A 21449-nucleotide genomic window follows, 5' to 3' on the forward strand; every position below is an offset into this window, starting at 1 on the left:
GTCAGAAGGCAAAATCACACCTATTGGCTTTGACAGTACTTGTTGTTACTGGAGAAACTAGCATGCAGCAATTATATTTCAGACCAAATCCGGACTAAGTGACTGTAATAAAGCTTTCTCTACACTTATCACTTTCTGGTAAAAGAAACAATCAACTTATGCACGTCAGAAATAATAGAACCTTTAACATATGAATTATATTGGACAATGAAAGTAGTAAAAGCTTAAAAAAAGAGACCCGATTCTACAAGAATGACCTATGGGCCAATATTTTTTTTAGCAGTTTATTGGTACATTTTTGTTTCTATGTAACATTGGACCATCAATAACATTTTATGGGTTACACCACCCAAAAAGTTATTTCATTGGTACATCTGATGACTATTTACAGATACTTTCGATTCCCGTAGCTCTACACTTAGAACACAACTGAAAGCATTTTGCCTACAATATTTAAAAATATGTAAACGGTTTATTTTTTTCATTGTTGAAAAAGGTACTAAACATGTCCTATAATAGCTTAATTATATTAGATCACCATAGCCTGTGCCCATGACCGAAGGAATGAGACATATTTTTCACGTTATGCTCCAGTGCAGAAATAAAAAAAGTACATTAAGGGGTCTAATATTCACAACATTTAAAAGACAACAACGATGAACATGTCTTGAAATTAACTGTTTTTTAAATAAAAATGACAATGCATTTATTGTACACCTGACCCATCAAAATGTGTTATAGACCCAGAAATATATCGCAAACTCATAATATACCTTTCTTAGAAATTTAAACTTGTGCAACAGAAAGGATTTAGATCTCCCCAAAATGAACTTTCGAAAATAAAGTAAATTAATTTTTCTCTCGCTTGAGAGGCAATGCAGTCAAATATTTGATTTTTATTGACATGTTCAGGATAGTGCATGTATCAGTAGAAGGCACACAAACGTGTGAATATATTAATATAATTTCATGCAGAAACCTGCAACAGTTCACAATTATGTAACAAAACACAAACATAAAAAAGAAAGACTTGGTTTGGCATTGTTATTTTTTTCACATGTTCGCAATCTAGGAGCCCAACGGTTACTGGGTTATAGAATTTAACTGATACGTTAAACATTAAATTAACTAGAAATGAAGAAAGTGACACATAAATCAGCCTTGTAACCTGGATCATAGTAATATGTGGAATTTTACCGATACCATTTGCCAGATTGTTGGCTGGCATTGTCCCCACTTTTTAATGTACGTGCTTCTTTTTGTTAACAAACACTTTGATAGCACCCGTAAAGTCTGCAGATAAAAGCACTTCAGTGTGATCCGATTTCAAAGCACCTTGAAACAAAAAGATAGAAAAATGTTAAATTAATACTGAGTACGAACCCAGCTGAGTGACTTGAAGGTTCGAGATTAATGGGGCGCAAATTTGCATGCATAATTTCCTATCTTGTCATGTAATTAAAGTAAATAGCTCAAACTGAAAAGGTGACTTAACCTTATAGGCCAAAGGTAAACCCAGATTAGATATTAAATGCAGGGTGTGTTTCGAATAACGCCCTACTCACGCATTACATCAGTTTGTAAGGTCTGAAATATTATTTATTAGGTGTTTTGAGTGAAAACATAATGAATCGTGTTAAGTGGTAGTATTTACTTTTGGGATTGCTGGGGCAAGAACATCATAACAGAAGCACATTGGAAAACTCTAAAAAAACATTATCACATACAATTGTTGATGTACACCCTTTTGTAGCATTTAGGCACTTTTGGATCAAACTGTGATAGGTAGAATACATTTTTTCAAAAATATATATATATATTTTTTTTTTCTCCAGAGTTATGATATTAGGCTATGTCTGCAAATATCCAAGTTATTCTTATTTACCGAGTTTTATTGGAAAATGCAGAGTTCTTGTTTCTGGGTAACTTACGAACTGGCGTAGCTATCTAGGTACGGGTGTGAAGTGGACAATCTGGGTTTAGGCTATAGGTGTAGGATATAGCTATAGGCTATATATTATTGTGGAATGATATACCAACTGTACCTTCCTTAAAATGAAGTAACCCATAACATTCCATGGGGTAATCCAGAACTCACCAAACTTCATCTACCCATGCACAAGAAAAGCATGAGCAATATATCTTGTCTACAGAATAGCTGAAGGAAAGTCATGGAACATCTACCAGCAAATAAGGTAGGTGGCGTTATATAAATTTAGCATAAGTTAAATATGAGAGATATTTATCATCTCAGAAACTGGAATTATCAACCATAGTCCAGGCAGCAGGGTTATGTAAGGAGAGGTGGTTAGTTTAAATAGGTAAAGGAATTTGGCACCTTGACTATGAGTAGTATGAGTGTAGGGAAAGGGTGAATCCAAAACTACTAGGATGAGGAAATCTGAAGGTGGAAACTTGTGGAGGACTGAGGGGGAACAAGGCATTTAAGTAGTTTTCATTCTGGTCATCGTCTTGAGACATAGAGGTGAGAGGAATGGTGGTGCGTCAGTTGGAGGTCTGTGTGATCTGGTCTTTTTGGGCGTTCAGTTGGGTTTCTTCACCTGCTTTTGGTTTCTGGGGCATATGACCTGCTACTGATTGTGTCTAGGTAAGGAACCTGCAACTAGATGTCTATCAGATATACCTGACAGTTCTCCTTTTCTCTGAAGAGAGTGCGTTTTTAGGAGGATAAGTGGATCTAATGAGTATGACATAATATAAATTAATACTGGCATGACTATGATACTACAGGCAATTCAGGCCTCGAAGAGGGGTCTCTTCTTTGTCTTTCCCATTTCCATATTAAAAAACAGATGAAAGTGCTCAGACTGCCACAGCAGAAATGGAAGATTCTATTTCCAGTAACAACCTGAGGCCAGGAAAGCAGTGTGATTCTCAAGGGTAGAGCAAAAATTTACTGTGACGATATGCAGGTTTTTCATTGTCAGTCAGACAACCTGTTTTTTTTTTGCTTTCATCCGTTTTCAGTTAATTATTTTGAAACCTCAAGTCCTTCAAGCATGAGGACTAAGTGTTTAATTACACTAAATATCTGCCTCTGAGTCATCCAAGGACCATATCGCCCTGCAGTAAGAAATACCTGCTGAGAAAGACCTGGATTGTAAATACAAGGTGCTGTTGTCTTCATAGTCTACATTTAAAGGTGTACAAAGACAGTTTAAGCATAACCTCATGAACAGAATTAACAAGATGTCTGTAGACGAAAGCCTCTGAGCTCACCATTTGGTTCACCAAAAAGATAAACTATGGATATCCCCAAGACACCAAAAATGGCAGCTTTGCTATTTCATATAGATTGTCCGCTCTACTAGATTAAGAAGAATATACCAGATGGCAGGTGCTTGCTAAAGTTCAGAGGTCTTGCACTGGAAGGTGGCAAACTGTCTGGCAAGTGTACCAGAAAAGAGGAAAATTCTCCTTGAAATGTGGCATGTTGTGACTTGTAAGTATATAAAGGTAAATACAATAAGAAGCATTCACTTCATCTTATTTCATTGGGGCAATGATAATTATTGGAGCATGAGTGACATCAGTCATAAGAACAGAAGGACTGTTGAAATCAGACATGCGTAACAAATAAAGATTTATGCATGAATACAGAAAAAGTCATTTAGGAACTTGTTTTGGTGAAAATGTGGCATCACTGGATAAGTCTAACCTGTGTGGGGTGAATTACTTTAAAAGGTGCACTGCACTTGTGTAAAGTCTTCTCTCTGTTGATTCTCTTCTGAAAATTGATTCCTTGACACCATTAAAGTCATTGTGAGATGTAAGTTTCCAACTCTTGTTCCTCCCTAATGGGTGACTGATCTCTTTGTGGCTATTTACAAATGATTTTACACCAGAGTTGATTATATTCAAAGGTTATATATGCAGCTGGAAAAATAAAAACTTGATTTACATAATTAGGATTCAATGATGAGTCTGAATGCAATATCCATCTATTATTGACAAATCCGTTAGCATGACAAACATGTTACCATGACAACGATAATGCTGATAATGGCCAGGAACATGGGTCTTCACTGGAAGAGGGCAGGTGGGTGCTGGCTGCAGAGAGGGAGGCGGACATACAAAAGGCCACATAAAAAAGGCCTTGAGGCTGACAAGGTTGCAACGCTGTGGTTATTCAGAAGCACAGTCTTTGGTCAGGACATTTTAGAACCCTAAACGTCCACTCCACAGACCACGGAGGAGAGAAAGAGGCAAGGAATCTGCAATCAGTACCTACCCAAAAGGTGGAGAGTCTGAGAAGTGGACTTAAAACAGCAAAACCTTTAGAAATTAATGGGTAAAATGGCATCCCTTGTGTAGTTGAATGTCAAGACAGTAATACCATGTGAAGGTGTATAAAGACACCCATGTTGCAAGCTTGACAAATGTCAATACCAGAAGTACAAGTTACTTACCTTTGGTAACAATACAGGGAGTGCAGAATTTATAGGCAAATGAGTATTTTGACCACATCATCCTCTTTATGCATGTTGTCTTACTCCAAGCTGTATAGGCTCGAAAGCCTACTACCAATTAAGCATATTAGGTGATGTGCATCTCTGTAATGAGAAGGGGTGTGGTCTAATGACATCAACACCCTATATCAGGTGTGCATAATTATTAGGCAACTTCCTTTCCTTTGGCAAAATGGGTCAAAAGAAGGACTTGACAGGCTCAGAAAAGTCAAAAATAGTGAGATATCTTGCAGAGGGATGCAGCACTCTTAAAATTGCAAAGCTTCTGAAGCGTGATCATCGAACAATCAAGCGTTTCATTCAAAATAGTCAACAGGGTCGCAAGAAGCGTGTGGAAAAACCAAGGCGCAAAATAACTGCCCATGAACTGAGAAAAGTCAAGCGTGCAGCTGCCACGATGCCACTTGCCACCAGTTTGGCCATATTTCAGAGCTGCAACATCACTGGAGTGCCCAAAAGCACAAGGTGTGCAATACTCAGAGACATGGCCAAGGTAAGAAAGGCTGAAAGACGACCACCACTGAACAAGACACACAAGCTGAAACGTCAAGACTGGGCCAAGAAATATCTCAAGACTGATTTTTCTAAGGTTTTATGGACTGATGAAATGAGAGTAAGTCTTGATGGGCCAGATGGATGGGCCCGTGGCTGGATTGGTAAAGGGCAGAGAGCTCCAGTCCGACTCAGACGCCAGCAAGGTGGAGGTGGAGTACTGGTTTGGGCTGGTATCATCAAAGATGAGCTTGTGGGGCCTTTTCGGGTTGAGGATGGAGTCAAGCTCAACTCCCAGTCCTACTGCCAGTTCCTGGAAGACACCTTCTTCAAGCAGTGGTACAGGAAGAAGTCTGCATCCTTCAAGAAAAACATGGTTTTCATGCAGGACAATGCTCCATCACACGCGTCCAAGTACTCCACAGCGTGGCTGGCAAGAAAGGGTATAAAAGAAGGAAATCTAATGACATGGCCTCCTTGTTCACCTGATCTGAACCCCATTGAGAACCTGTGGTCCATCATCAAATGTGAGATTTACAAGGAGGGAAAACAGTACACCTCTCTGAACAGTGTCTGGGAGGCTGTGGTTGCTGCTGCACGCAATGTTGATGGTGAACAGATCAAAACACTGACAGAATCCATGGATGGCAGGCTTTTGAGTGTCCTTGCAAAGAAAGGTGGCTATATTGGTCACTGATTTGTTTTTGTTTTGTTTTTGAATGTCAGAAATGTATATTTGTGAATGTTGAGATGTTATATTGGTTTCACTGGTAATAATAAATAATTGAAATGGGTATATATTTTTTTTTGTTAAGTTGCCTAATAATTATGCACAGTAATAGTCACCTGCACACACAGATATCCCCCTAACATAGCTAAAACTAAAAACAAACTAAAAACTACTTCCAAAAATATTCAGCTTTGATATTAATGAGTTTTTTGGGTTCATTGAGAACATGGTTGTTGTTTAATAATAAAATTAATCCTCAAAAATACAACTTGCCTAATAATTCTGCACTCCCTGTATGTATGGTAGAGACATATTCTAGTTGCAGATTCCTTAACTTAAAATTCCCCTGAGGCGTCAAACTGGATCTGGAGATTTTTCTTCGAGCAATACCCTTGCTCGTCGTTAGGTGGCGTTAGTTGACTCCGCGGGCGTCATAGTGATAACGTCAGGAGTAGTACATAGACACAGCCTTAGCACAGTAACGTCAGTTTATTTTCACGACTTTCCGCGCCAAAGCGCAGAACTGCAAAGAACACTGAAACTGGTGCGCCAGAGCTAAGACCCTAAGTGGGGAAGCCCTGTCCCTAGAAATCAGTTGGCAAATGGGGAGGAGGGACGGGTTGGTAAGGAATCTGCAACTAAAATATGTCTCTACCAAATATATCATTACCAAAAGTAAGTAACTTGTACATCTGATAGAGAATTCTAGTTGCAGATTCCTTACCTTAGAATAGGTACCCAAGTAATGCCTTTCTCGGAGGTGGGCTGCGAACCAAGATCATACTAGATAGTCTTGCAGAACCGAACAACCAAAGTAGCCGTCACTATCGACCTGACTGTCCAGGCTGTAATGTTTAGTAAACCCGTGCAGGGATGCCCACATTGCTGCCTGGCAGATATCCAGGACAGTAACTCCGCGTGCTAACACTGTGGAAGCAGTAGTTGCTCAGGGGGAATGAGCGTGCAAGCCCTCAGGGGATTGCTTCTTTGTCACAGCGTAGCAAATCTTGATGCAAAGAAGGACCCATCGCAAGATGGTATGTTTTCGCACTGCCTTTCCTTTCTTCATACCCACATATCCAATGAAGAGTTGATGATCTACCCGGAAATCTTTAGTACAATTGAGATAGATCGCCGACGTTCTTTTTGGATCCAGGCGGTGGAGTCTCTCCTCCTCATGAGAAGGATGTGGAGGTATGTAAAAAGTTGGCAAAGTGATGGACTGGCCTACATGAAAAGGTGTAACTACTTTGGCAAGGAATGAGGCCTTAGTGCGTAACACCACTTTGTCAGGGTGCACAGACAAAAATGGGGACTTTGAAGATGGAGCCTGAAGCTCATTCACTCTGCGAGCAGAAGCAATGGCAACAAGAAAAACAGTTTTGAAAGTAAGGAGCTGTAGGGGACAATTGTGCAATGGCTCAAAGGGAGCACGCATTAAGTAAGGACAAGATTGAGGACCCACTCAGGCATTATAAGCGGAGTGGGAGGAAATAAATTTGTGAGACCCTTAAGGAATCTACTAACAATAGGAGACTTAAAGAGGGAAGGCTGATTAGGCAACCTAAGAAAGGCTGAGATAGCTGATAAATAGCCTTTAAGGGTGCCCAAAGCAGAGCCCTGCTGGGCCAAAGAAAGAATGGACAAAAGAACCTCAGCTAGAGGAGCGAAGAGGGGATCAACAGATTTTTGGTACATCATGCCACACATTTATGCCAAAAGGTGAATACTGTTTTGGTGGAGGGACGCCTGGCTGCTGAGATTACCTTCGGGTGGAAGGTCAAAAGCCGTCAACTGCAGCTGCTTAATCTCCACGCATGAAGGCGGAGATTCGACAGGTTCGGGTGGAGAACCGTCCCCTGTTGCTGCAACAGAAGATCTTCCCAAAGGGGAGGATCGGTGGCCATGCTCAGTAGCTCTGAATACCAAACTCTCCGTGCCTAGTCTGGAGCCACCAAGATTACTTGGACCCGGTCGTTCTTTATCTTCTTGAGACAGAAGTGGTATAGGCAGAAAGGTGTAAAGGAGGCTAGAGGTCCACTCGAGACGAAAAGCATCGCAGAGCAAGTGCCGCTTTGGAAACTCCAACGTGCAAAACAGCTGACATTGGGCGTTCTCTGCGGAGGCGAACAGAACTAACCAAGGCTTTCACCACTGCTGAAAGAGACCTTGCACCACCTCTGGATGGAGACACCATTCGTGATCGGCTATGCATTGACGGCTGAGTTCGTCTGCTCAGGTGTTCAGCGAGCCTGCCAGATGTTGAACCACCAGGGTGATGTCCTGATGTGCCAGCAATGTCCAGAGGCATAGCGCCTCCTGACAAAGGGTCCAGGACCTTACTCCACCCTGTTTGTTGCAGTACCACATGGCGGTAGTGTTGTCCATGAACACTTGCAGCACTTTCCCTTTGAGAGAGGGAAGAAATGCTTTCAGTGCAAGCCTGATCGCCCGGAGTTCCATTCCAAAAGTTTGATATGGAGTCCAGAATCTGCCGGAGACCAGAGGCCTCTGATCTCCACCTCTCCGTTGTGGCCGCCCCATCCCAGAAGTGACACGTCCGTCATTATGGACAGATCTGGTTGGGGAAGAGAGAGGGATCTGCTGTTGACCCAATGCCAATTCAAAAGCTACCATTGCATTACTTTCGCAGACCCCTCCGAGATCTGGACCAAGTCTACCTGATCTGGGCAAGATCTCCCAGATGCTGCGCCCACTGGAATGTCAAGTCACACTGCAGAGCCTGCACATGCCATCTGGCATGTGTCACTAGCAGGATGCAGGAGCCCATGAGGCCCAGCAGCCTCAGAATCATTCTCACAGAAAACCAAGACAGAGGCTGAAAGACCGGCATCATAGCCTGAATATCCTGGACTCACTTTTCAGGAGGATCGGCATGAAACTGCAATGTGTCCAGAACAGCTGTGATGAAAGGGAGCGTCTGAGAGGGAGTCAGGTGTGACTTCGGCATATAGTGAACACCAGCAAGCAGGAGGTTCGCCGTAGTCTGAAGTTGGAAGATGACTTTCTGGGGCGAGTCCACCTTCAACAGCCAGTCAACGAGGTAGGGGAAGACAAACTCCCAACCTGCGCACATGAGCTGCAACCATCACCATAACTTTGGTGAACACCCGAGGGGCACTCGTAAGGCCAAAGGGGAGCACAGTAAATTGAAAGTGTTCGTGACCTACCACGAATCGTAGGTAACGTTTGTGGGCAGGCAAGATGGGGATATGGAAATAAACTTCCTGCAAGTCTAACGCTATCGTCCAGTCTCCTCGGTCCAAGGCAGACAGAAGCTGAGCCAGGGTGAGCATTTTGAATTTCTCCTTCTTGAGGAAGAGATTGAGGGCTTGAAGGTCTAGGATACGATGTAAGCCCTTGTCTTTTTTGGGCACCAGAAAGTAGCAGGAATAAAAACCGCAACCTACCTCTGGCACAGGGACCCTCTCTATGGCTCCCTTGGCCAAGACAAACCGCGACTTTCTGGCGGAAAAGTGCCAAATGATCGTCTGGTATACGGCTGTATGATGGAGGCATGACTGGTGGGGCAGTCTCAAAGGGGATGGAGTAGCCCCTCCGAACAATCTGCAAAACCCATCTTGTTCATCAATTCTGTTATTCATAAAGGTCCAGGCACTTCTCCTATCCTTCCCCGTATTCATAAACCATAAGAATAAGGATCAGAATCCAACCTGAGGTGAATAAACCCCATCAAAGGAGGCGGCGTTGGCCAACGCCGTTCTGACTCAGAGTCGTCTGGGGTCAGGATTGGGTCGATGTCTATAGTGGGCACCACCGATGTCAAGAACATCAATAGTCGAACCGGCGCCAGGGAAGGGCTCGATGGTACAATCGGCGTCGGTACGGATCCGGGAGCAGATCCAGAGGAAACCTCAGTAGCCGAAGCGGTCGGCACAGAACTTAAGGGCCCTCAAACCCAACCCCCTGGGCCTCAAGATGCCGTAGCAGGGTTGGACTGCCCAAAAATGAGGCGCATGGCCTCAAAGAATTCTTTAAATGGGTCAGGGGTCGCCCTGGCTCCTGGAAACTCGATGAGGCATGGATCGAACACAAAAGCAGGCTCTGAGGAACGAGGCCTAGAGCGTCGACGGTCCTCCCACATTGCATCAGCCGAGCGATGGGGTGAAGTCGAAGGATGACAAGATTTCTTCAACTTCTTCTTACTTTGACCCGAAGACTTCAAGGACGAGTGGTGGTGGCTCCGCAAACAGTCCCAAGACCTTCCTCTTGAGTGAGACTGGGCACTTGGAGCACGACTTCGGGTCGCGGTTGCGCTCCAGGCACCACAAGCAGACCCGATGCAGATCAGACACCGACATCGTGTGATGAGTCCTCGCAAGGTTTGAAGCCGGTCTTCGGGGACATCTCGACGCACCAACTCTTCACCAGCAGTCAAAAAATGACCAGGATAGCTCTCTCCAGATCAGTGCGTAGTGCGGAAAGAAAAGAACTGACATCACTTTGCCGAGGTGGTGTCTATGTACTACTCCCGATGTCATCACACCGACTACAACACCAACAATGCCTTTGGAGTCGACCAACACCACCTAACGAGGCACAAGGGTATTGCTCGAAGAAAAATGCCCTGATCCCATCTGATGCCGCTGGGAAATTCTCAGGTAAGGAATCTGCAACTAGAAGTCTCTATCAGATCACCCATTCTCAATGCTGTGGTGGCAGCCTTGACTCTGCTGTAATGTGGCCCAAGACCAGCAGGAGGCTCCTTTCTGTCCAGGGTATAGCACACTTGATTGGCCTAGATAACAATTATTTCTGAAATGCAGTCCTCTTAGCTCCAGGAAAGCCAATAAAAACTAATCACTTAGCTGGCAATCTTTAGTGCACTCAATGTAAAAGGTAACATGTCTTTCTGGGTCATACTGGTGAACATTTTCCTTCTCCTTAGAGGGGTGTGGAAGACCAAATAAGGAAGAGAGAAAGATGGCATGTTTTATATGGAAGGGCGCACCACTTTCAGCATAAAAAGTGTCAGTTAGCAGCACCAATTTGTCAGGAAAGTAGGTGGTATACGGAGGCTGCGCTGACGTCACCTGTAGCTCGTTTTTAAAAGGAGAAAATAAGTATTTCAATTGATAAATACCATCTTCATGATCAGCAATCTCAGTGATCAACTGCCAATTGAAAACCCTAGAGAGGAATAATAATAGGTGCAGGAGGAAACCTTTATGCAACAATGCCTACTGCAAAGCCTTGCTGGGCCAGTGATATAACAAAGAGCAAAACATTAGATAGTTTGGCCAGCAGATAATAAGCCTGATGACCTCCACACCGTAGCAACGAAAGGGGCTAAAAGCAGACTGAAGTGGACAAGGGGCAGCTGTGAGGCCAAGAGATTTTGCCATAGCCCGGGACTCCTTAAAGCGCTCGAGCATCGAGTCTGCTTGGTCTCCAAAGAGACAGGTGCCATTGTGCGCTTTCCTCTGTCCTCGGTTTGTTCAGCGCTTCAATGCTTTTGCCGGAATGCACTCTATAAATATAATCAATACAATACAATACAATACAATTAAAGGGCATGTCTATCAGTGAAGAGTGGACATACCCTGAAAAGCCAGATGTCCTTAACCAGGCGCGGTGCCTCAAGACCACCTTCAAAGCAACCAATCTGCCTAGCGAGTCAGTCATATCCAGTCCACAAATTATTGTGAACTTAGCTGCGGCTCTCCCATCAGCAACAGCTTGGGAGAGAATGGCCCAGGCCTCCTCTGGGACCTTTGACAGCACCTGTGCAACTGTGTCCCACAAAAGTATGGGTTTAATGGCCCAAAATGCATGTGGGGTTCACGGACTGCAGTGCCAGGCTGAAGGAAGAAAACTGCTTCTTCCCAAGGCGATCCAGCCTCTTGGATTTGCTATCCGGGCGAACAGAAGGGAATGCGCCATGGGATGTTGAGGCTTGGATGACCAGCTCTTGGGGGTAGGGTGTTGGGTAAGAAACACTGGGTCGCTAGGAACAGGACTATGGTGTCAGGCTGTGGTCCTGTTCACAGGAGCCCCTGTGCTGGGTTTGGAGCAGGTCCCCAGCAGGACATCAATGAGGGTTCATTAAAGGGCAAAAAGGGTTTTGATGTGGAAGCCCCAGGGTAAAGGACCTCAGTCAGGATGTTAGCCCTGAAAGCCACTGAAGGCAGCGCAAGACCCAAGACCTCTGCCGCTCTCCGCACCACCATGAAAAGAAATGCCCCCTCCTCGGTAGCCACAGTAGGGGGAGAAAGCATACCAGCTTCAAGTGAGGTTTCCAGACCGCTGGCTTCACCCAGTTCCAGCATCAAGTTCATAGGTCTTTAAGCTGGTATTCTAGAAGGTCCAGCGACCCCTCCATACTCTCACCGAATAAGGGTCAGGATCCGACCTAGGGCGCAAGATCTCCACCAAAGTCGTGATCTGTGTTGAACGACACTACTTCGGCTCCATGTCGGCAATAAGTATGGGATCGATGCTGCCGGTGGGTGGTATCAGGAGCATGGATGCCAGAACAGTTGTCGGGGAAGGTCGCAATGGTACAACAGATGTGGGTTCGGATCCGGAAGCGGATCCCTGGGTGCCCCTGGAGCCGAGGCCAAAGCAGATGGCACAGAACCCCAAGGGGACCCCGCGGGACCCAAAGGCACTCCGACAGGGGCAGACTGACGAAAGATGAGGCGCAAGGCCTCGTAAAACTCCTTCAATTCGGCAGGGGTGGCTCTGGCTTCCGGAAACTTGGGGAGGCATGGAGCTGACCCAGAAGTAGGCTCAGAGGATGGAGGCCTAGAGCGAAGACACTTCTCCTGCGTCACGTCATAAAACAGACGGGGTGAAGTCAAAGAATGCCTGTGCTTCTTCATCTTCTTCTTATGCGTACCCGAGTGTGCTGATGATTTTGATTGAGACAACGAGTGGCGAGCTCTCCGTGACCTCCCTTTCCATTGAGACTAGGACCTTCCTCTCCACTGAGACCGTAAGTGATGGGCACCGGGCTGTGAGTTGCTTTAGGGACCGCTCCCTCAAAGATTTTGGGTTTATGGCCCAGCACTCAGGGTACGACTTAAGGTCGTGGTTGAGCTCCAAACACCACAGACAAGCGAGAAGCAGATCCCTCATGGACATCATCCGGTGACAGAAGTCGCATGGCTTGAAGCTGGCCGCCTGTTGACATTCTCGACGCACCACGAAGTAAAAAAACTTCAACAAGAGGTCGAAAGGCCAGTCAAAAAGCGACTGTGGGGATAGCTCTCTTTGAATCAGCGTGTAGGCTGACACGGAAAGAAAAGAACTGATGACAGGTCACTGTGTCACCTGTGTTCAGCTACCTGATGGTAACTCCGAACCTGAGCATGTGTGGTATCAAACATGTTGCCAGTATTGGTGGTATGATTCCATGCACTCTGGGGGCTCCTGAGAGGACCCCCAGCATTGCTCCTAACAGTCTTCTGGGGTTTTCTGGGCAGCCCACGCTGCTGCCACCCCACAGGGTTTTGCCCTCCTGCTGCTTGAACAGGTCAGAAAGAGGAAGGCAGAACAAAGGATTTACTTTGAGAGAGGGAGGCAACACCCTTTCCCTTTGGAAATAGGTTACATGGCTTGGGAGGGGTAGCCTCCCCAAGCCACCGGTATGCTTTGAAGGGCACACTTAGTGCCCTCCTTGCAGAAACCGGTTTGCACCAGTCCATGGACCCCTGTCCCTGCTCTGGAGTGAAACTAGACAATGGAAAGGGGATTAACTACTCCCCTGTCCATCACCGGCCAAGGGGTGGTGCCCAGAGCTCCTCCAGGTGGCCACTTGATTCTTCCATCTTGAATCCAAAGTAGGCAGAGGCCCCGGGAGCATCCGAGTGGCCAGGTCAAGCAGGTGACGTCACAGCCCGCTGCTAATAGGTGGTCACCATGCTAGGTGACCAATCCCCCTTCCTGGGCTACTTAGTGTCTCCCTCCAGGATGGCTCTTCAGATTCGACGTGCAAGATTCCAGCAGGACTGCTCTGCATCATTTACTTCATCTCCTGGCCACCAGGACTACAACTGGACCCTCCAAGAACCAACAATCTGCAACTCTGATTTGAAACATTGTTTCTCTGGCGCCTTCCAGCAACTGCAACATTTCCCTGGCTGTGCATCCTCTGAAGGCAACGAATCTTGAGCCTGCACAAGATGCAAGGAATCTCCCTTGGAGTGAAGGAGTCACCCCCCTGCATTCGCAGGCACCAACTGCAACGTCCGGATGCATGGATCTTCTCTCCTGCAAAACTGTGTGAATCCTGCAACACAGGCGGTGGTCTGGAGTGGTCCCCTCGGTCCTCTCTACCAGCTGTCCAATTTGGGAGACGGTAAGTCCTTGCCTCTCCTTGCAGGACAGTACCCCTGTGCATTGCGACTCTTGCAGCTACCAAGGCTTTTTGGCTCTCCTTCCAAGGGATCTTCAGGCTTTGTGTAGCCCCGGCCTCCAACATTCTTCCCTGGAAAGCACAGACTCTTGTCTGGTGCGCCAGCGACTTAGGACTCCTCTTCAGGCGTGCTGAGTGGGCCTCACTGCGACCCCTCTGCCTGCGAGTTGCCTGTGGGGGCTGCATCCTCGTCTTCTGACTCTCCTCACTGCTGAGGGTCACCTGGGACTCCCCTCCTTTGGTTGAGTCCCCCTGGACCTTCATGGTCCGCGGCAGCTCTGCAACTCTTCATCTACCATTCTTGCCTTCACCAAGGCTTGTTGGTAGCTTTTCCACAACCCTGACTGACTGCAACTCTTCTTTCGACATAGGACATCGTCGGCATCAGTTCTGGAGCTCTTCTCCTGCTCCTGTGCTGCACAGCTGATTCTTTGTTGTAGGAAGCTTGCTCTGTACATACTATATCAAAATGAGATATAGTGTGCACAGAGTCCAGGGGTTCCCCAGACTTAACAGAGGCTAAAGTAGATAATACTAATGCTCTCTTTTGTGGTAGTGTGGTCGAGCAGCTAGGCTTATCAGAGGGTAGTGCAAAGCATTTGTTGTACACACACAGACAATAGAAGCAGCACACACTCGATGACTTAACTCCAGAACAATGGTTTTTAATATAGCAAAAATATATTTTCTTAATTTATTTTTAGAACCACAAGATTCAAGTTGCAGGTAAGTACTTCAATAGATTCATATTTCACAGAGGTATCAACAATACTTTGAAATCAATAAGTGATACAGTTTTTGAAATATTGGCAATAATCTGTTTTAAAAATTGACACCATTTTCAGAAACAGTTCCTGGGCGGAAGGAAAGTTAGTTTGTTTTACACGTAACTTCAACACTTACAGTTCCAATCTCCAGGGGTTAGGAAGTCTACAGGTTGGTGTTCAAGTTAACCCAAAGCACCCACCACCAGCAACACGGGACCGACCGGGTGCAGAGGTCAAAGTGTAGACAAAATTAACATGGGCTCCTCTGGAGACTGGGGGCACTCGGTTTCAGATCTGCAGGCCGGTACCAGCGACTTCGGAGGGCATACCTGTGGGGTTTAGAGAAGCACTGGGGGCCACAATTAGGCACCAAACATACACCCTCAGCGGCAATGGGGTGGTCGGGTGCAGGGTGCAAACAAGATGTTGGGTCTCCAACGATTCTCTACGAGGGGATCCCAAGGGTCACTCAGAGGCTGCAGGCGAGGTCCAGGGGGTCGTCTCGGGCAGGCCACAGGCTGGACAGGAAGGAGGGCCACCTGCTGAACGTTGCTGCACTGGGGATTGGTTCCTCCAAGGCCTGGGGGTCTGTGGGTGCAGTGGGTCTTTAGGCGTCGGATATCTTCATCCAGAGCTTTCTCAGTCAGGGGGGGTCCTCGGGATTCCCTCTGCAGGTATCATCAGGGAGGGGTGGAGAGGTAAACCAAAGGTGGGCACTTGCTCAGAATTGCCTGATGATCTTCACAAGCTGGTTGGGCCACCTGGACACAGGCCATAGGCGTTGGGTGTAGAGTGGTTAGGAGTCACGCATTCGGAGTGAGGTTGGAGTCCTTAGTTGTTGGTTTCTTCTTGGATAGGGTCGCTGTTGACTGGAGTTCTTGGTCCTTTTGGGTGCAGTACAGTACACTGGACCTTGGCAGTGGTCGCTGGTCCCACTGGATGCGTCATTTGTTCTTTTGCAGGTTTTTTGAAGCGGGAGACCGGCAAGTAGGGCTAAGGACAAAGTTGTCGTCTTTCTTCTCTGCTGGGGGTTTCAGCTAAGCAGTCCTGCTTCTTCTTGTTAGGTAGCCAGGAATCTGGTGAGCTGGGTTCACGGAGGCCCCTAAATCATAGATGTAGGGGTGTGTTAGGGGTCAGAGGGAATTAGCCAATCGCTACTGCTCCTGAGGGGGGCTACACCCTCCTTGTGCCTACTCCCTTTGGGGAGGGGGGCACAAACCTAATCCTATTGGTACCTGTCCTCCAAACCAAGATGGAGGATTCTGCAGGGAGGGAGTCACCTCAGCTCTGGGCACCCTAGGGGTGGTCCTGGCTGGAGTGGTCACTCCTCCCTGTTTTCCCTTAATTTTACTGCCAGACTTGCTGCCAAAAGTTGGGCTTTGCTTGGGGGAGGGGGGAATAGAGGGGAGGGGGAGCAACTCCACTAGAGTTATGAGTGAGGCCTTTAAGAAACTTCCCAACAATGGGAGATTGATAAAGTGAAGGTTGGTCTGGTAGCCTTAGGCAGAGAAGACAGACTAATATCCCTTGAGGGTGCCCAGAGCAGAGCCCTGCTGGGCAAGAGGGAGAATAAAGAGGAGAACTTCTGAGAGAGGTGCAGAGAGGGGATCAACAGATTTGTTGATACACCATGCCACAAATTTATTCCAACAACAGGCGTATACCGTTTTGGTGGAGGGACGCATGGCTGCCAAGATGACATTACAGACTTCGGGTGGAAGGTCAAAAGTCGTCAACTGTCACCGTTCAATCTCCAAGCAAGGAGGCGGAGACTGGACAGGTTCGGGTGGCTAACTGTCTCTGGCTGCTGCGACAGAAGATCCTCCCGAAGGAGCAGTCTGATCGGAGGATCGATGGCCATGCTCAGTGGCTCGGGATACCAGACGCTTTGTGCCCAGTCCAGAGCTACCAAGATTACTTGGGCCCAGTCTTGTCTGATCTTCTTCAGAACCCTGGGCAGAAGTGGTATTGATGGGAAGGCATACGGGAGGCCCGAGTTCCACTCGTGACGAAAACCGTTGCCAAGCAAGTGCTGCCTTGGAAACTCCAACGCGCAAAACAGCTGACTTTGCGCGCTGTCTGCGGAGGCGACAGATCTAACCAAGGCTCTACCCACTGCTGAAACCTTGCGCCACCTCCGGATGGCGACGCACATTTGTGATCGACTATGCATTGATGGCTAAGTTCGTCTGCTCTGATGTTCAGAGAGCCCGCCAGCTGTTGAACCAGAGGGAAGGAATGCTTTGAATGCAAGTCGGATCGCTCGGCGCTCCAAAAGGTTGATGTGGAGTCCTGAGGCCTCTGATCTCCACCTCTCCCACATGGCTAACCCATCCCAGGAGTTATGCATCTGTGATTACTGTGAGGAAGGGAGCAAAATCAGCTGTTGACCCAATCCAGATTCAACAACCACCAATGCAGGTCTTTCGCAGTTCCCTCCGAGATCTGAACCACTTCGGAGAGATTCCCCTGATGCTGTGCCCACAGGAACTTCAGGTCCCACTGCAGAGCCTGCATATGCCATCTGGCACGTTGCACTAGCAGGATGCAGGAGGCCATCAGGTCCCACAGCCTCAGAGTCACTCTCATCAAAATCCAGGATAGAGGCTGAAACATCAGTATCATAGCCCGATTATCCTGGACTTGCTTTTCGGGAGGATAAGCCAGAAACTGCACCACGTCCAGAACAACGCCGATGAAAGGGAGTGTCTGAGAGAAAGTCAGGTGTGACGTGGGCATGTTAACAGTGAACCCCAGCAAATGCAGGAGGTTCGCTGTAGTCTGGAGGTGGGAGATGATTTTCCGGGGCGTGTCTGTCTTCAACAGCCAGTCGCCGAGGAAGGGGAACACTGGAACCCCTAACCTGCACAGATGAGCTGCAACCACTACCATCACTTTCGTGAACACCCGAGAGGCGCTAGTAAGCCCAAAGGGAAGCACAGTAAACTGAAAGTGCTCATGACCTACCATAAATGGTAGGTAACGTCTCTGGGCCGGCAGGACGGGAACGCTACCATCCAGTCTCCAGGGCAGTAAGGACCTGAGCTAGGGGCAACATCTTGAACTTCTTCTTGAGGAAGAGACTGAGGGACTGGAGGTCTAGGATAGGCCTAGCGGGAATAGCGACCACGACCTACTTCTGGCACAGGGACCCTCTCTATGGCTACCTTGGCCAGGAGAGCCTTGACTTCTTTGCGGAGAAGTGCCAAATGGTCCTCCGATAGATGACTGAATGATGGTGGCATGGCTGGAGGTCTGAAGTCTCGAAGGGGAGGGAGTAGCCCCTTCGGACGATCTGTAAAACCCACCTGTCCGTGGCAGTGGATTCCTAGTAGGGTAGGTGAGGGCAAATCCTGCCGCCAACTGGTCCAGGATGTCTCAATGGACTAGGAAGGTTTAGAAGCAGAGGAGGGGGTGGACCAAGAGGCCCGCTGACTCCCTGATCCACGAGGTTGTTGGATACTGTGTACGCGCAGGGTCTATTCAGCATGCGCGGGTCGGTGGCCCGGTGGAAATGGACGCGGTTGGGTGCCCCTTCCGTAGCCACAAAATCAGCGAGAGGCGGACTGAGGGGGGCGAGGAGTGGCTGTGAGGCCAAGGGACCAAGCCATAGCCCGGGAATCCTTAAAGCGCTCGAGCGCTGAGTCTGCCTTGTCTCCGAAGAGATGAGTGCCATCAAAGGGCATGTCCATCAAAGATTGCTGGACATCCCCCAAAAAGCCAGATGTCTTCAACCAGGCATGGTGTTTCAATGCCACTATCGATGCAACCGATCTGCCCAGTGAGTCGATCGTATCCAGTCCACAACGCATCCTGAACTTGGCTGCTTGGGAGAGAACGCTCTGGGTCTCTTCCGGAACTTGAGGCAGCACTTGTGTGACCATATCCCAGAGAGTATGAGAATAGCGGCCCAAAAGGCATGCGGTGTTCACGGACCGCAGCACTAGACTGGCAGAAAAAAACATCTTCTTCCCTAAATTGTCGAGTCTTTCTGATTCCCTCTTCGGGGGAGCGGTAGGGAATGCGCCAGAGGATGACAAGGCTCTCAGGCCTAGGGTGTTGGGTAAGGAAATTTGGGTCACTGCGCAGGCCGATGGCGGCGGGCAATCATCCTATTAACAGGAGCCCCTGTGCTGGGTTTGGACCAGGTCCCCAGTAGGACGTCCGTAAGGGCTTCGTTGAAGGGAAGAAGGGGTTCCAAGTTGCAGGCCCCAGGCTGAAGCACTGCGGTCAGGAGGTTAGGCCTGACCTCCACAGAATGAAACTCAAGGTTTAAAACCTCACCAGCCCTTCTCACCACCATAGAATATGATGCTCCCTTCTCCTTAGCCATGGTACGGGGAAAAAACATGCCAGTGTCAGGGGAGGTGTCCAACCCACTGGCATCACCCAAATCATGTACCCAGTTCAGTTCAGGCTCAAGCTGGTCTTCTAAAGGGTCCAGCGACCCCTCTACACTATCCCTGTATCCATACCCATAGTAATATGGTTCATGATCAACCCTGGACACAGCAGAGCCCATAAAAAACGGAATCAGCGCCGAGCGCCTTCGTTCTGGCTCAGGGTAGTCAGGAATGCATATAGGGTTGACGTTGATTGTGGGTCCAATTGGTGCCGGGAGCGTCGACGTCTGACCCGACACCAGGGAAGGATGTGTTGGTATGGATCCGGAAGCGGATCTCGAGGTGCCTACCGGAGTCGGGACTGAAGTCGCCGACTTGGAACCAGATGGGACCCTCGCCAACTCCCCTAGGCCCGAAGGTGCCGAGGGTGGGTCGGATTGCCCAAATATGAGGCGCATGGCCTCATAGAACTCTAAGTTGGGCAGGGGTAGCACCGGCTCCTGGAAATTCGGGGAGGCGCGGAGCACACCCAGACTGAGGCTTCCTAGATGGAGGCCTACAGCGTCGACATCTTCCTGCGAGCGATGGGGGCGAAGTCGAAGAACATTTTACCTTCTTCAACTTCTTCTTCTTACCCGAATGTCCAGATGACTTGGACGAAGATGAATGATGGTGACTCTGCGACCGGTCTCCTGACCTTCTTCTCGAATGGGACCAGGAATGACGCAGAGTCCAGTGTCGGACTGCCATGATCTTCAGGGACCGCTCCCTCAAAGCTTTCAGGTTCATGGCCCGACACACAGAGTACGACTTTGGGTCCTGGTCGCACTCCAAACACCAGAGGCACACGAGGTGCGGATCCGTTACTCACATCATGCGGTGACAGGAGTCACAGGGTTTAAATCTGGTTTTACGGGACATCCCTTGATAAAAACCAAAACGCGTGAAAAACGAATTAGACAAAATGTCATAGTTAGTCAAAAAATGATCGGGGTAACTCTTCTCCAGATCTGCGCATATTCTGGTGCGGAAAGAAAAGAACTGACGTCAGCGCACTGGGGTGGCGCCTATATACGACCGTGATGTCATCACAGCAACCATGACGCCAATGACGCCCGCGGAGTCAACTGATGCCACCTATTGGCACACAGGAGTACTGCTCGAAGAAAAATTCTCCGGATACAGTCAGACGCCTTGGGCACTTCTAAGGTAAGGAATCTGCAACTAGACATCTCTATCAGATTTACCTATACAGTATTTTAGTAACTGTGTTACCAAAACAAAGTACCTTTATTTTCGTAACACTGTGTGGTTCATTCATGTGTTTAAGGGCTGTGTGACTGCAGTGGTATTGCATAAGCTTTGCACGTCTCCTAGATAAGTCTTGGCTGCTCATCCACAGGTACCTCTAGAGAGACCTGCCTTCGTAGACACTGCCTACACTTCACTAAAAGGGGATACCTGGACCTGGTATAAGGTGAAACAGCATAGGTGGCTCATCACACACCAGGCCAGCTTCTTACACCTACCTCCAGAGTCGTAGTGCTTTGTGGCACAGAACCCCTAAGTCTACCCTGCTTGGTGCAGTACCACAAGCATACCCTTCAAGGAAGGGAGGAAGGCTTTTAGAGCCAAACAAACAGCACTAAGTTCCAGTATGGGGCCTCCACTCCACTGGGGATTAGAAGCCATATTTTCCACCTCACCCAGAAACACTACTGTGAGCTTTGGATGGGATAGAGAGACCAGCCTACCAAAGGCCAGGGTTGGTGTCTGGCAGACACCACCAGAGTTCCCAAGCTCTCTTTCCTCAGATAAATATGTGGCCTGGGAGGTAACACTAGTGCTGCATTCGCTGCAGGCAGAGGTTCCACTGAGAGGCTTGCATATGACAATGGCAAAGGGAAACCAGCAGGATTCCTCAGAACCCTTTGTGCTGGAACCTAGGAACTAGCCTGAAACATCTGGATCATAATTGGATGGTCCCATTGCGTGGGTGGAAAAGTCTTGAAAGCCACAGTGTCAAAGGTGGCCCTTACTAAAGGGAACCTGTGCATAGGCTGCAGGTGGGATTTTGGCTGGTTGATGGCAAGCACCAGGAATGGCAGAACAGCTGTCTGCAACTGACTGTGGTGAGCTCACCTTCAACCACCAGTTGCCAAGGTATGGGAATAAATGTATCCCCAGCTGTGCAGATGGGCTGCAACCACAGTCATTACTGCAGTA

General features: G+C 47.9%; 1 protein-coding gene across 1 annotated transcript in view; it reads right to left on the bottom strand.

Moving 5' to 3' along the window:
- Positions 1-253: 253 nt before the first annotated feature.
- The window catches only part of WDR44 (WD repeat domain 44), a 464168-nt gene continuing 442972 nt past the window's right edge, over positions 254-21449 (bottom strand). The window contains exon 20 of the mRNA XM_069212536.1: positions 254-1335. Coding sequence (XP_069068637.1) covers positions 1241-1335 — 95 coding nt within the window. The 3' untranslated portion in view covers positions 254-1240. The remainder of the gene's footprint in view (positions 1336-21449) is intronic.

Source organism: Pleurodeles waltl, chromosome 2_1 (genome assembly GCF_031143425.1).
Source record: "Pleurodeles waltl isolate 20211129_DDA chromosome 2_1, aPleWal1.hap1.20221129, whole genome shotgun sequence".
NCBI classification, from domain to species: domain Eukaryota; kingdom Metazoa; phylum Chordata; class Amphibia; order Caudata; family Salamandridae; genus Pleurodeles; species Pleurodeles waltl.